Below are 10,805 nucleotides of genomic sequence, written 5' to 3' on the forward strand. Positions count from 1 at the left end.
CCATCCATTCCTTCCTTCCCTCATCCATTCATTCATTCCTTCATTCATCCACCCATTCATCCATTCCTTCCTTCCTTCCCTCATCCATTCATTCATCCATTCCTTCCTTCCTTCCTTCCTTCCCTCATCCATTCATTCATTCCTTCATTGATCCATCCATTCCTTCCTTCCTTCCTTCCCTCATCCATTCATTCATTCCTTCATTCATCCATCCATTCCTTCCTTCCTTCCCTCATCCATTCATTCATTCCTTCATTCATCCATCCATTCCTTCCTTCCTTCATTCATCCATTCATCCATTCCTTCCTTCCTTCCTTCCTTCATCCATTCATTCATTCATCCATTCATTCATCCATTCCTTCCTTCCTTCATCCATCCATCCATCCATCCATCCATTCATGAATTCGAAGAAAGAGCCTTAGGAGGGTTGGGAGCAGGAACAATGAGGGGCAGGAGACAAGGCGCAGGAGGCCGGGGCCTGAACCTTGTGGCATCTGGGTTCCATGGGAGTGAGTGGCTTGGGTCATTTGCAGGATAAAGTGACAGGAGCAGAATCTTGGGCCACTGCATGGAACACTGGAAAGACGGAGGTGCTGGTGGCCCAGATGGAGAAGGGGGTGAGCTGGATGGGAGCAGCTGAGGTGGTGACTGCCAGGACAGCTGAGGAAGGGTGATGATCCAAACTGGGGTGTGGCCAGAGTGTGGCCCAGGAGCCAGGATTAAAGCCTTCAAGGTCTCAAGGAGGAAGAAGGACAGTCAGGGAGGGGGCAGCCCAGGGGTGGTCCCGCCAACCAGGAAGTCAGCCAGGCCTAATTGAATGGTGGTAACAGAGAGGAAGGGATGCCTAGCCAGGACCAGTTGACCCAGCTGGGCTTCCCTGGGCGGGGGCTGCCAGGAACAGGAGCCACGAGATGGAGGGGGGGTGGAAGGGCAGGAGGGAGGAGCAGGGGCTCAGAGGAGGGGCCAGGGCAGCATTCCACAATAGAGCCAAAAGGGGGGCAGGGAAGCTTAACAAACGTTAGGACACACCCCCTGCCCCCCCCCCCCCCGCCCCGTTCCTCCTTCTGCTCCAGCTGAAGCGGTCACCCTGACCTACCTGGCTCCAAAGCCCTGCTGAGCCTGGGGCCTTTCCTTCCCATTCATACTCCCCCCTCCCTTCTCACCTGTCCTCCCTGCTCCCCCTCCTCTGGCCCCTCTCTTGCTCTCCCAGCACTCATTTTCCAGGACTCCTTTCTACCTTCCCTTCCCATTTCCTGCCCCCAGCCTGGGAAAACTGAGGCCCAGCGCACGGAGTTCACCCGTGCCCAAGGCGCACAGCTCCAGGGCTGGGGCTTCTGCCTCCCCAGTCCAAACATTCTACGCCATTTAAAGCTCATAACCCCAGGAGCTGGGGACTATTATTAGCCTCATCTTACGGATGGGGGAACTGAGGCCCAGAGAGATGATGTTCCAAGGAACTATTAGTGGGATTTGAACCTGTTCCTGCCCCACCCACACCAACGTCCAGGCTCTTGGCCTCAGCCCGGTGGAGACAAAGCAAAAGGTCTGCTGCCACCTGGTGGACAGTCTAGGCAGCGCCGTTTGGATGGGGTCGTCTCTTCCAGAGAAAAGGGCCAGAGCCAGGAGGAGGCAGGCCTGGTCCCTTGACCACACTCCACCCCTCATGCTCCTTTCCCGCCAATTTTCCGAATTTTCAACACCTGCGGATCCATGAAAAAGGCACTGCCTAACCCATTTCCTGCTCACGACTTCTTTAAGTGCAGAAAGACCCTGGATGTCAATTCTAACACACGTGAAAAATGAAAGACCACAAAGACAATGCTGTAATTATAAAAAACAGCACAAAATGCACTTTTTTGATCTCTTAACTGATTTGGAAAGCAATTGTAGGGGCGCCTGGGTGGCTCAGTCGGTTAAAATACCAAATTTGGCTTAAGTCATGATCTCCTGGTTGAGGAGTTCGTGCCCTGAATCGGGCTCCGTGACGGCAGTATGGAGCCTGCTTCAGATTCTCTCTTTCCCTCTCTCTCTCTCCGCCCCTCTCCCACTTAGATTCTCTCTCAAAATACATAAGTGAAACTTAAAAAAAAGCAATTGTATAAAAATTATATTAATTCCATCATTAGGTCTATAGCACGTAGACATGTAATATATTTGACGATAATACAAACAGAGGTGAGTAAAGTCGTATAGAAATGAGGAAATGACACCAGGTAGTAATGCTAATCCACAAACACAAGTGGAGGGAACCAGAAATGCAAATGGAGAAGATTAATATAACAAACTTTATAAATACATACTTGTCCTCCTTTAATTTCTCATGATGCTTTAACAGACATACGGTTGTAAGTAACAATTATAGCCATGCGTTGTTAGGTTTGTAACACATAAGAGATGTAATATGTACAGCAGTAATAGCACAATAATAACAATAATTTGGGACAAAAGGGGGAAGAGGAAATGAGTTCTATAGGAGCTACTATAGGAGTAATGGCATCTCATTAAAATGAAGGCAGCATAAATCGTAAATAGATTGTAAATTAAGATGTATGTGTTAGGGGCGCCTGGGTGGCTCAGTTGGTTAAGCATCCTACTCTTGGTTTCAATTCGGGTCAAGATCTTGAGGTTCATGAGTTTGAGCCCCATGTCAGGCTCTGTGCTGACAGTGTGGGGCCTGCTTGGGATTCTCTTGCTCTCTCCCTCTCTCTCCACCCCTCCCCTACTCTCACTCAAAATAAATAAATCAACTAAAAAACAAAAAAACAAGCACATAAAACACCGATGGATGTGTGAAGCCCTAGAGCATCCACTAAGGAAATAACTTAAAAAATACAGTAGGCTTGAGGGTGCCTGGGTAGCTCAGTCCGTTAAGCGTCCAGCTTCGGCTCAGGTCATGATCTCACGGTTTGTGGGTTTGAGCCCCGCGTCGGGCTCTGTGCTGACAGCTCAGAGCTTGGAACCTGCTTTCAGATTTGGATTCTGCTTCACCCTCTTTCTCTGCCCCCCTCCCCTACTCATGCTCTATCTCTCTGTCTCAAAAATAAATATATATAAATATATAAATAAATGTACACACACACACACACACACACACACATACAGTAGGCTTGGGGCGCCTGGGTGTCTCAGTTGGTTAAGTGTCTGACTCCTGGTTTCAGCTCAGGTCACGCGTGGTTAGTGAGTTTGAGCCCCACCTCAGACTCTGCACTGCTGGTGTGGAGCCTGCTTGGGATTCTCTCTCTCCCTCTCTCTCTCTCTGCCCACCCTCCCCCCCCCCCCCCCGCTAGCTCGTGTTCTCTCTCTAAATAAACACGTAAACTTAAAAAAAAAGTTAAAAGGAAAATAAAAACAAAACAAAAATATATAGAGTACATTCACGGTGCCTGCTTGCGAGTTAGAGCCCCACCTTGAGTATAGAGATCACTTAAAAAATAAAATCTTAAAAAATAATAAAAAATATTATATAGTAAAAAAAAACAATTAAAAGAATTAAAATGTTACACTAGAAAAGTCATTTCATGCAATATAAAGCAGTAAAGACATAAATTCTAAAAACAAACGAAGAAAGAAAGAAAGAAAGAAAGAAAGAAAGAAAGAAAGAAACAAACAAACAAACAAACACATTCCACACAAGAGCATCACGGTAAGGGGAACGCTCGGACTGCCACCCAGACACCCCTAGGCTGCCTACAACTCCCAGCGTGCCTGGCGCTCCCAGGCTCCCTTACTGGTCAAGGTGGAAGGGGAGGGGCTACGAGACCTACCTCCTGCGAGTTGCAGTCTAGCTGCGAACGAAGGCGGGGCTGTGTGAGGTTGGTGGATCCGGAGGCAATGAAAAAGCAGATCTGGTTGAGCGCCGGGCCGACAAACCAATGGGCGTGCGGCTTGCGGGAGGCGGGACTTCCGTCAACGAAGTCCTGGTGAGCGGCTGCGCGAGGGCGGCCACTTCCTTTCTTGGGTGGCGGCGAGAGCGGAGGGTGCGCCATGAAGGCCTCGGGCACAGTAAGGCGAGCGCGGTGGGGCAGGGGGCCGGGGAGTGCGGTGCGGAACGAATCCGGGGCCCCGGCAGGTGGCGTGGGCCGGGTAGAGGGAGCGTGCGCCCGGCTTCGTCCCTCGCCACGCGCGCCACTGCCTTCAGGTGCAGCCAACATGGCGGCCATCGCGGGCGCCGCGTGGGGAGGCTGATGCCATGCTCCCGGCCCGCTTGGGAATCACGGGGCCCGAAGAGGCCGGGCCTCCTTTCCGGGGGAAGGGACAAGTGGCGCGACTTGGACGCTCGACCGACGGGACCTTGTTCAGCCTCCGAGCCTCAGTTTTCCCATTGGCGAAGAGGACTCAGTGGGAGGGTGCAATAATACTACTTCTCTCGGCGTGGCTGTGAGAAGTAGAAGAAAAGTATAAACCCGAGCTGACACCGGGAGTGCGAGCCTTATCTGTGACAAGTGCTAGGTGAAATCAGAGGGCGCTGTGGCGCAGAGATGGAAGAGCAAGTCCCCGGGTCCAAGGGGGTCATGTACAGCTCTCCAGCCTCAGGCCAGCCGCATCGGTCCCTTCCTGAACGGGTGGTCCGCGGGGCTGATGAGTCAGATTGAGAGGTGGGAGTATGAGCCGAGTTGGCGATACTTGGGGCTATCATATAAGCAAAACAGCAAGTCTGTGAGAGATACGTTCCTTTGTACTATATCGCAGAGTTTGGCCTTGGCCGACATACTTGTCTGTGCATCCGTGTAAACAGGGAGTTTCCACTGGGAAGTCTAAACCCCTTGGACTGCTGCTGGGAAAACTGAGGTAGCTGCAGGTCCCGTGGCAGCAGTGCTGAGAGTCCAGGGCTGGGGAGGGCGCTGGATTTTTTTTTTTTTTTTTTTTTCCTGGTTCTGCCTGGAGCGTGCTGTGGGATCCCAGGCTGGTGACTGTCTTTGGGCCCCCGAGTGGAAGAGAACTTTGGGAAGACGTAGTCAGCCGCAAAGATGCAACGGAGTTAGGAGGCTGCAGGCCTAGGCTTCAGCTTTTCCCAGGAACGTAAACGGAAGGAGGAAGGACAGTGAGATTGATAGCGCTGCCCAGCTTTCTGGAGCCGAGGCAAAGGGTACACAGGCACCTTAGTGAATCCTCCCTGCCCTCAACCCCTGTTGTGGAAAGGCTGGGACAGTGGCGTGGCTCCTTCATCAGGATTCCACACGGATGCCCTGGGAGGGGACAGTCTTCTCGCTCTCCTGCTCCATATTGGGAAAGGGAGCAGGGTCAATCTTCACGGTTGCCTCAGAGCTCTGGGTCAGGCGTCATCTCGCCCCCGTTTCTCTTTCAGCTGCGAGAGTACAAGGTGGTGGGGCGCTGTCTGCCCACCCCCAAGTGCCGCACTCCTCCGCTGTATCGCATGCGAATCTTTGCACCTAATCATGTTGTCGCCAAGTCCCGCTTCTGGTATTTTGTGTCTCAGCTGAAGAAGATGAAGAAGTCTTCAGGGGAAATTGTCTACTGTGGGCAGGTACGGGGCGTCTGAGACAGGGTGAGGTCTGGAGCGGGTTTACACGTTCCTGTGGGGGCCTTCCTCACTGCACAGAGTTCCCAGACTTCATAACCCCTGGGCTGTTCGTATGTGCTGTTTAGGCCCTAGGTCAGGATGGGACGGATCCCTCGGTGCCCTTTTCCTAACGAAAGAGCCCAAGGCCCAGAAGGGTGTGGCTGGCATGCCGGGACACCTTGGCTGAGGCCCGCACCTTTGCTGGACCTCATCTCCGAAGGTGCCGTCACTTAGGCACGTTTGCTGTGTTGGGCGCTGGACTCTGCGTCATATGGCCGCACAGGGTGGCAGCTGGTTTTTGGTCTAGATAGACCTGGGTGGGTGGCGTTTGGGAGGAGCCTGGAGCTGGTGGTCCACCTGGGGGGAGCATCCAGGCCTGGACTGCTGTGTACCCCCGGCTGTTAAACGGTGGGAATTTGTCCTAGGACAGCAGGTTTTCCTCGTGTACTTTAAAATTCAAAGACTGGGAAATAGGCGCAGGAGAGGCCTGGGGCTGGGCTGCCCTTGGAGCAGCAGGGGCAGATGATCAGCCAGGGTGGTAGGAGTTGGGCTCGAGCCCGCTCACTACGCTTGCCTCAGCCGGTTTCTTTGGCAGGTGTTCGAGAAATCCCCCTTGCGGGTGAAGAACTTCGGCATCTGGCTGCGCTACGACTCCCGCAGCGGCACCCACAACATGTACCGGGAGTACCGGGACCTGACGACCGCGGGCGCCGTCACCCAGTGCTGTAAGCTTCCGGTGGCCACAACCCGGTTTCTCCTTTAGACTCACCTCGCAGGCGTCTGCAGCTCATCCGCCTGTGTCCGCCCACTCCTTCAGACTGAGGCAGGACGGGGACTGGGTGGTCCCAGGCATGGCGGTTGGGATGCAGAGGCAGTGTTTGTGTTTGCCAAGGGGACAGGAGTGGAAAGGATGTTCCGGGTGCATCTTTTTCTGGAGCCTGGCAGCAGGGGGACCTTTGGAGTTGATCACTCGTGTGGCGATAATTCCCACCCAGAATCCAGCCGGGGCCCTGTCAGGATGTGGTGCCAGTGGCCCCAAGTGCTCCCAGGGCAGGTTGCCTGCCGGGGCCAAAACCGAAGCGCCTCAACCCAAGAACTGCTGTTTCTTGTAATAGCGGTTTAAACAGAGGTGCTAACAGCAAGTGGATCTCGTCGCCTTTGGGGGGCTGTGGCCGTGCTCCTCAAAGTGAATTGAGAGGTTCTACAGCCCTGGTGGCCCACGCCCGTTGGGGTCCTTCCGGGTCAGTACTTGACGGGGGGGGTTTAAGGAGTGCGCGCACCCCCGGCACACGTTCACCTTCACCCTCCTGCAGACCGAGACATGGGTGCCCGGCACCGTGCCCGGGCCCACTCGATCCAGATCATGAAGGTGGAGGAGATCGCAGCCAGCAAGTGCCGCCGCCCGGCAGTCAAGCAGTTCCACGTGAGTGCCCTGGGGGCCCTGCTGGGTGGGCTGGGCTGAGGGGGGGGGGGGGTCTCCCCTGGAACATGGAGCTGGCCTAGCTGCTCCCCTGTCCCCCAGCCTTGGGAGCCGCAGGGAGGCACCGGGTTTGACGCAGGAGCCCGGTGGGGGGTGGCCACACCTCAGTGGCCCCTGGAAGAAAGGTTAAGAGGCTTCGTCCCCCTCACCCATCTCTCCCTACCACAGGACTCCAAGATCAAGTTCCCGCTGCCCCACCGGGTCCTGCGTCGCCAGCACAAGCCACGCTTCACCACCAAGAGGCCCAACACCTTCTTTTAGATGCAGAGCCTCCCTGGCCCCAGGTCCGCCCAAATAAACTCCTTGGGAAAACCCGGGTGCTCAGACACGCTTGTATTCTTTGTACACCCTGCAGAGCTCAAAAGGGCGCAGCCAAGCTGTGAGTTCTCTGCTCTGGGAGGGGTCTTTCTCTCTTGAAATGGGACCCAGACACTTGATTTCTCCAGAAGGGGAGCTCTAGAAATGAGAAGGCCACACCCCCTGGGACTTCATCCAGCAAGGGGCTGTCATGGGCCGGGTCCTAGAGCCAGAGGGCCCATTTTTCAGCCCCATCGGCTGGCCCTCTGCTGTGAGCTTTGTAGCGTGTTGCAGGCCAAAAGGTTTGGCCCCTAAACCCGTTCCACCTGCCTTGTGAGGCACAGGCCTCAACTCTCCCCACGGCTGTGGAAAGCTGTGGCACTTGGATGCCTGGAAGGAATCGGGATGTTAGGGTTGGTTCATTCCACCTACGAGTTTTCCCTTCCAGGCTTAGAACCCTAGTCTCTGGTTCCGGGATCCTCAGAGCAGACGTGAGGGGGCACCTGAGAGGGCTGTGAGCTGTGGTAGTTTGTCCTTCACTGGCTTGGGGGCCCCTCAAAGGAGACCCTAATCCTGCCCCAGGAGGTAAAGGACTCACTGGGTATCTGTCTCCAGGCAACCGCTTACAGCCTGGGGAATTCTAGGCACGAGGCTAATCCCACCCTGGCTGAGCCCGTCAGGAGGCCGACACAGCTAGGAAGGAGCAAGGATCTTGGGAGGCATCTGTCCTTGGTGTGTGACCTTGAGCGGCCCCGGCCCTTTGAGCCTCGATGTTCTCAGAAGATGAGGGCACGGAGCAGATTGAATTTACTCCGTTGACAGTACTGGGGAAAGTCGCAGCTACGGGCACTGGGGGCAAAGGTCAGTCAGGATCGCCTTCTGTTGCGGGGAGCCGGGGAATGAGAAGAAGGCAGGGCAAGTCCGTGTGGACTGGGGTGTGGGGAGCAGTCTGCGCTGGGGTGTCCCAGGCAAGGGTACGGCCTCCCCTCTCCCGCTTGGGGGGAGGGGGCTAGTTGGCAGGATCAGTCTGAGTGGTTTCTGGAAAAGCAGGTCATTTCAAACTCCGCCTATGCTTGGAGCGGCACCCAAGCCAGGGTTTGTGCACAGCCAGCCGTTGTCACAGGAAAGACCCCTGAGGATGGGGTGCCAGGCTTCCGAGACCTTCGCGGCTGCCCTGCCTGCTGTTCTCGAGTGGTTCTTTCCCATCTCCAGGCCTTTGCGCTTTGATGGCTAAAGAAAAATCACTTCTTAGGATTTGAATTTGCTTTTTTCTTAGGAGGTGGGCACTTTGCTTTAAGTAAAAACACTTGTGTGGTCTCGGCTCATTACGGGGCTGCGGGTCATTTTTTAAGTTACTGTTTTGTAAAGGTCTTTATGTATGTAGGCGAAAGATGTGACAGATACAGGTTTTTCCCCGTAGATGGTACAAATACTTTTCTAGGGCACTTCATGTTTCTTAGGGTATATTTTGGGAGCCAGGCTAGAGTTTTTGAACTTTTTGCCTTGTTGATTTCATTAATCTTTTGGGACTTGGGGCAGAAACCCCTCCTCCTTCCTCAGTAATTGGATCTCTGTATCTAGATGCCCCCCACAAAGAAAAAATCCATTTCCCAGTCTTCTCATCTAGGAGTAATCATGTGATACTAGCAGTGGTGATGTCTGCCATTTCCAGGATGTCCCCATCTGGCTGGAATAGAGGCAGGATGGCTGGGGCGCCAGCAGCCCTCTTTGGCCATCGAGAAGCCACACTTGAGCAACAAAGTGGAAGGGCCTTGGACACCTGACCCTGTGTCTGCAAGATTAGAACATGGAGAAGGAGCCCCAGTCCCGCTTGGACTGGAATCTGGAGTCCTTCGGTCAATCGTGACTTGGTCTTGAGGTGGCCCTACTGGTTGTGCCTGGGGCTAGTCACTACCCACTCAGCTTTTGTTCTGTGTGAAATGGGGGTGGGGATAGTTCAGGTGAGCTAGAGACTGGATGCATCACTGGGAGAGTGGAAGGCCAGGGCCTTGACAAACCATCCATGTTACGGCCTGGGGCTGGCTGGGAGGGCTCTGCCCGAACCAGCCAGACGGTGGGGTCAGTCCCACTATCGAGGGACCTTTGAACAGATGACGAGTGCACCCCAATTCCCTAACTTCCGTGTCTTCGTTCACCACCCCCTGCCCCGGCCATCTACCCATTCTTGCCTGCAGACTCCTCTACTGTGTCCCCACCCCACAGACCCTGCACAGAGCAGCTGGCAGGACGCTGGCAGGAGGTGGAGACCGCTGAACTGGGCCCTCAGTCTCCAGAGGTAGGTGAGGTGCTGGAACCACGCAGAGCGAAAGCCCAGAGTAGGTGGCGATGGGCCCTTCGTTGTGAGGCCCGTGAGATAGGGCTGGCCTCTTGGACTTTTAACCCTCTGGCCGGCTGGGGTCCAGGGAGGGGAAGGTTCTTTTGGGATCACCCAGTCAACTCAGGTGGACAAGAATGTGGAACCCGCAAGGCCCTGGTGGGCCTCTCCTGCTTCCGGTGCTGAGACTCCCAGGTCCTGTCCCTGGGTTTGTCCAGGTGCCAAGTGTCATTCCTGGGCTGGGAGCCCTGGGGGAGAGACCTCACGAGCTGCCCCTCCTGAGTCAGGGGCCATCAGGGACAAGGGTGGGCACCAAGGCAAAAGTGGGACAAGTGGGGCTCCCAGAAGACCTGACCCAGATCCTGAAACCAAGAGAGACCGAGAATTGTGGAATCCTAGAACCCAGTTGGGGTCCTCAGGATGTAGGAATCGTGGAATCTCACAGAGCACGCAGCACCGTTAGTAAAAAAAAAAAAAGTTTGCTTTTGCTGAGTGCAAGGTAGAAGTTCAAAGACAGCCAGCCAGAAGGTCATGCTGGAGCCACAGTAGCTCATAACTAGGGAGCTGTGGGAGCACTGGGGGTGCCTGGGCAGCAGGCAGGGTTGGGGACAACAGATACCCGTGTGACAGCCCCTTGTGCGCTCAGACTGCAGCTGCCCAGCCTTCAGAGTCTCCCTGCCCCTCCTCCTCCACGGGGCTGCGTCCTGCTTGCCCCCTCCCTGTTCTGTGATGGGAACTGGGCAGTCAGGGAAGGTGAATCTCACCACCCTGCTCCCTGTACCCCCCCAGCCCCCGAGAAGATGGTCCTACACACCTCTCAGGGTTCCCAGAACACGTTCCCATCCACCCATCTCTCCCTGCCACACAGCCGCTGCCTTGGTTGGACATGGCGGTGGGCTTTTCAGAATCTACAAATCTCATTAGGTCCCTCTGGCTCCAAACTCTCCAGTGCCCGTGGTCCCTCCCCTCCTCCCCGCCAGCGCCCTCAGAGTAAATTCCACACGCTTCACCAAGGCTCAAGGTCCCTCGTGGCTTTCCCTGGCCTCACTCTGCTCATTCCACTTGTTCCACCTCAGGGCCTTTGCACTGGCTGTTCCCCCTGCTCCAAGTGCCCTCCCCCCCCCCCCCCCCCCCCCCCCCGCCCCCAAGCTTGGCTCGTTCCCCGCCTTCAG

At 55.1% G+C, this 10,805-nt stretch overlaps 1 protein-coding gene and 1 non-coding gene across 2 annotated transcripts; both read left to right on the plus strand.

Moving 5' to 3' along the window:
* Positions 1-3,897: 3,897 nt before the first annotated feature.
* RPL18A (ribosomal protein L18a) lies at positions 3,898-7,327 on the plus strand. The gene is made up of 5 exons (XM_042928877.1): positions 3,898-4,002; positions 5,306-5,485; positions 6,117-6,246; positions 6,835-6,944; positions 7,170-7,327. The coding sequence occupies exons 1-5, from the start codon at positions 3,985-3,987 to the stop codon at positions 7,260-7,262; spliced, it is 531 nt and encodes a 176-aa protein (XP_042784811.1). The 5' UTR covers positions 3,898-3,984; the 3' UTR covers positions 7,263-7,327.
* On the plus strand, positions 6,598-6,730 carry LOC122214685. Its single transcript, XR_006200059.1, has one exon. It is a non-coding gene; the product is annotated as a small nucleolar RNA SNORA68 (small nucleolar RNA).
* Positions 7,328-10,805: the final 3,478 nt, after the last annotated feature.

This window comes from Panthera leo, chromosome A2 (assembly GCF_018350215.1).
Source record: "Panthera leo isolate Ple1 chromosome A2, P.leo_Ple1_pat1.1, whole genome shotgun sequence".
Taxonomy (NCBI): Eukaryota; Metazoa; Chordata; class Mammalia; order Carnivora; family Felidae; genus Panthera; species Panthera leo.

What these genes read in the sequence shown, in the direction of transcription:
- RPL18A (XM_042928877.1), top strand. An exon ending in AAATTGTCTACTGTGGGCAG is followed by an intron (nt 5,486 to 6,116) that starts GTACGGGGCGTC and finishes TTTCTTTGGCAG; the next exon opens with GTGTTCGAGAAATCCCCCTT. An exon ending in CGGCAGTCAAGCAGTTCCAC is followed by an intron (nt 6,945 to 7,169) that starts GTGAGTGCCCTG and finishes TCCCTACCACAG; the next exon opens with GACTCCAAGATCAAGTTCCC.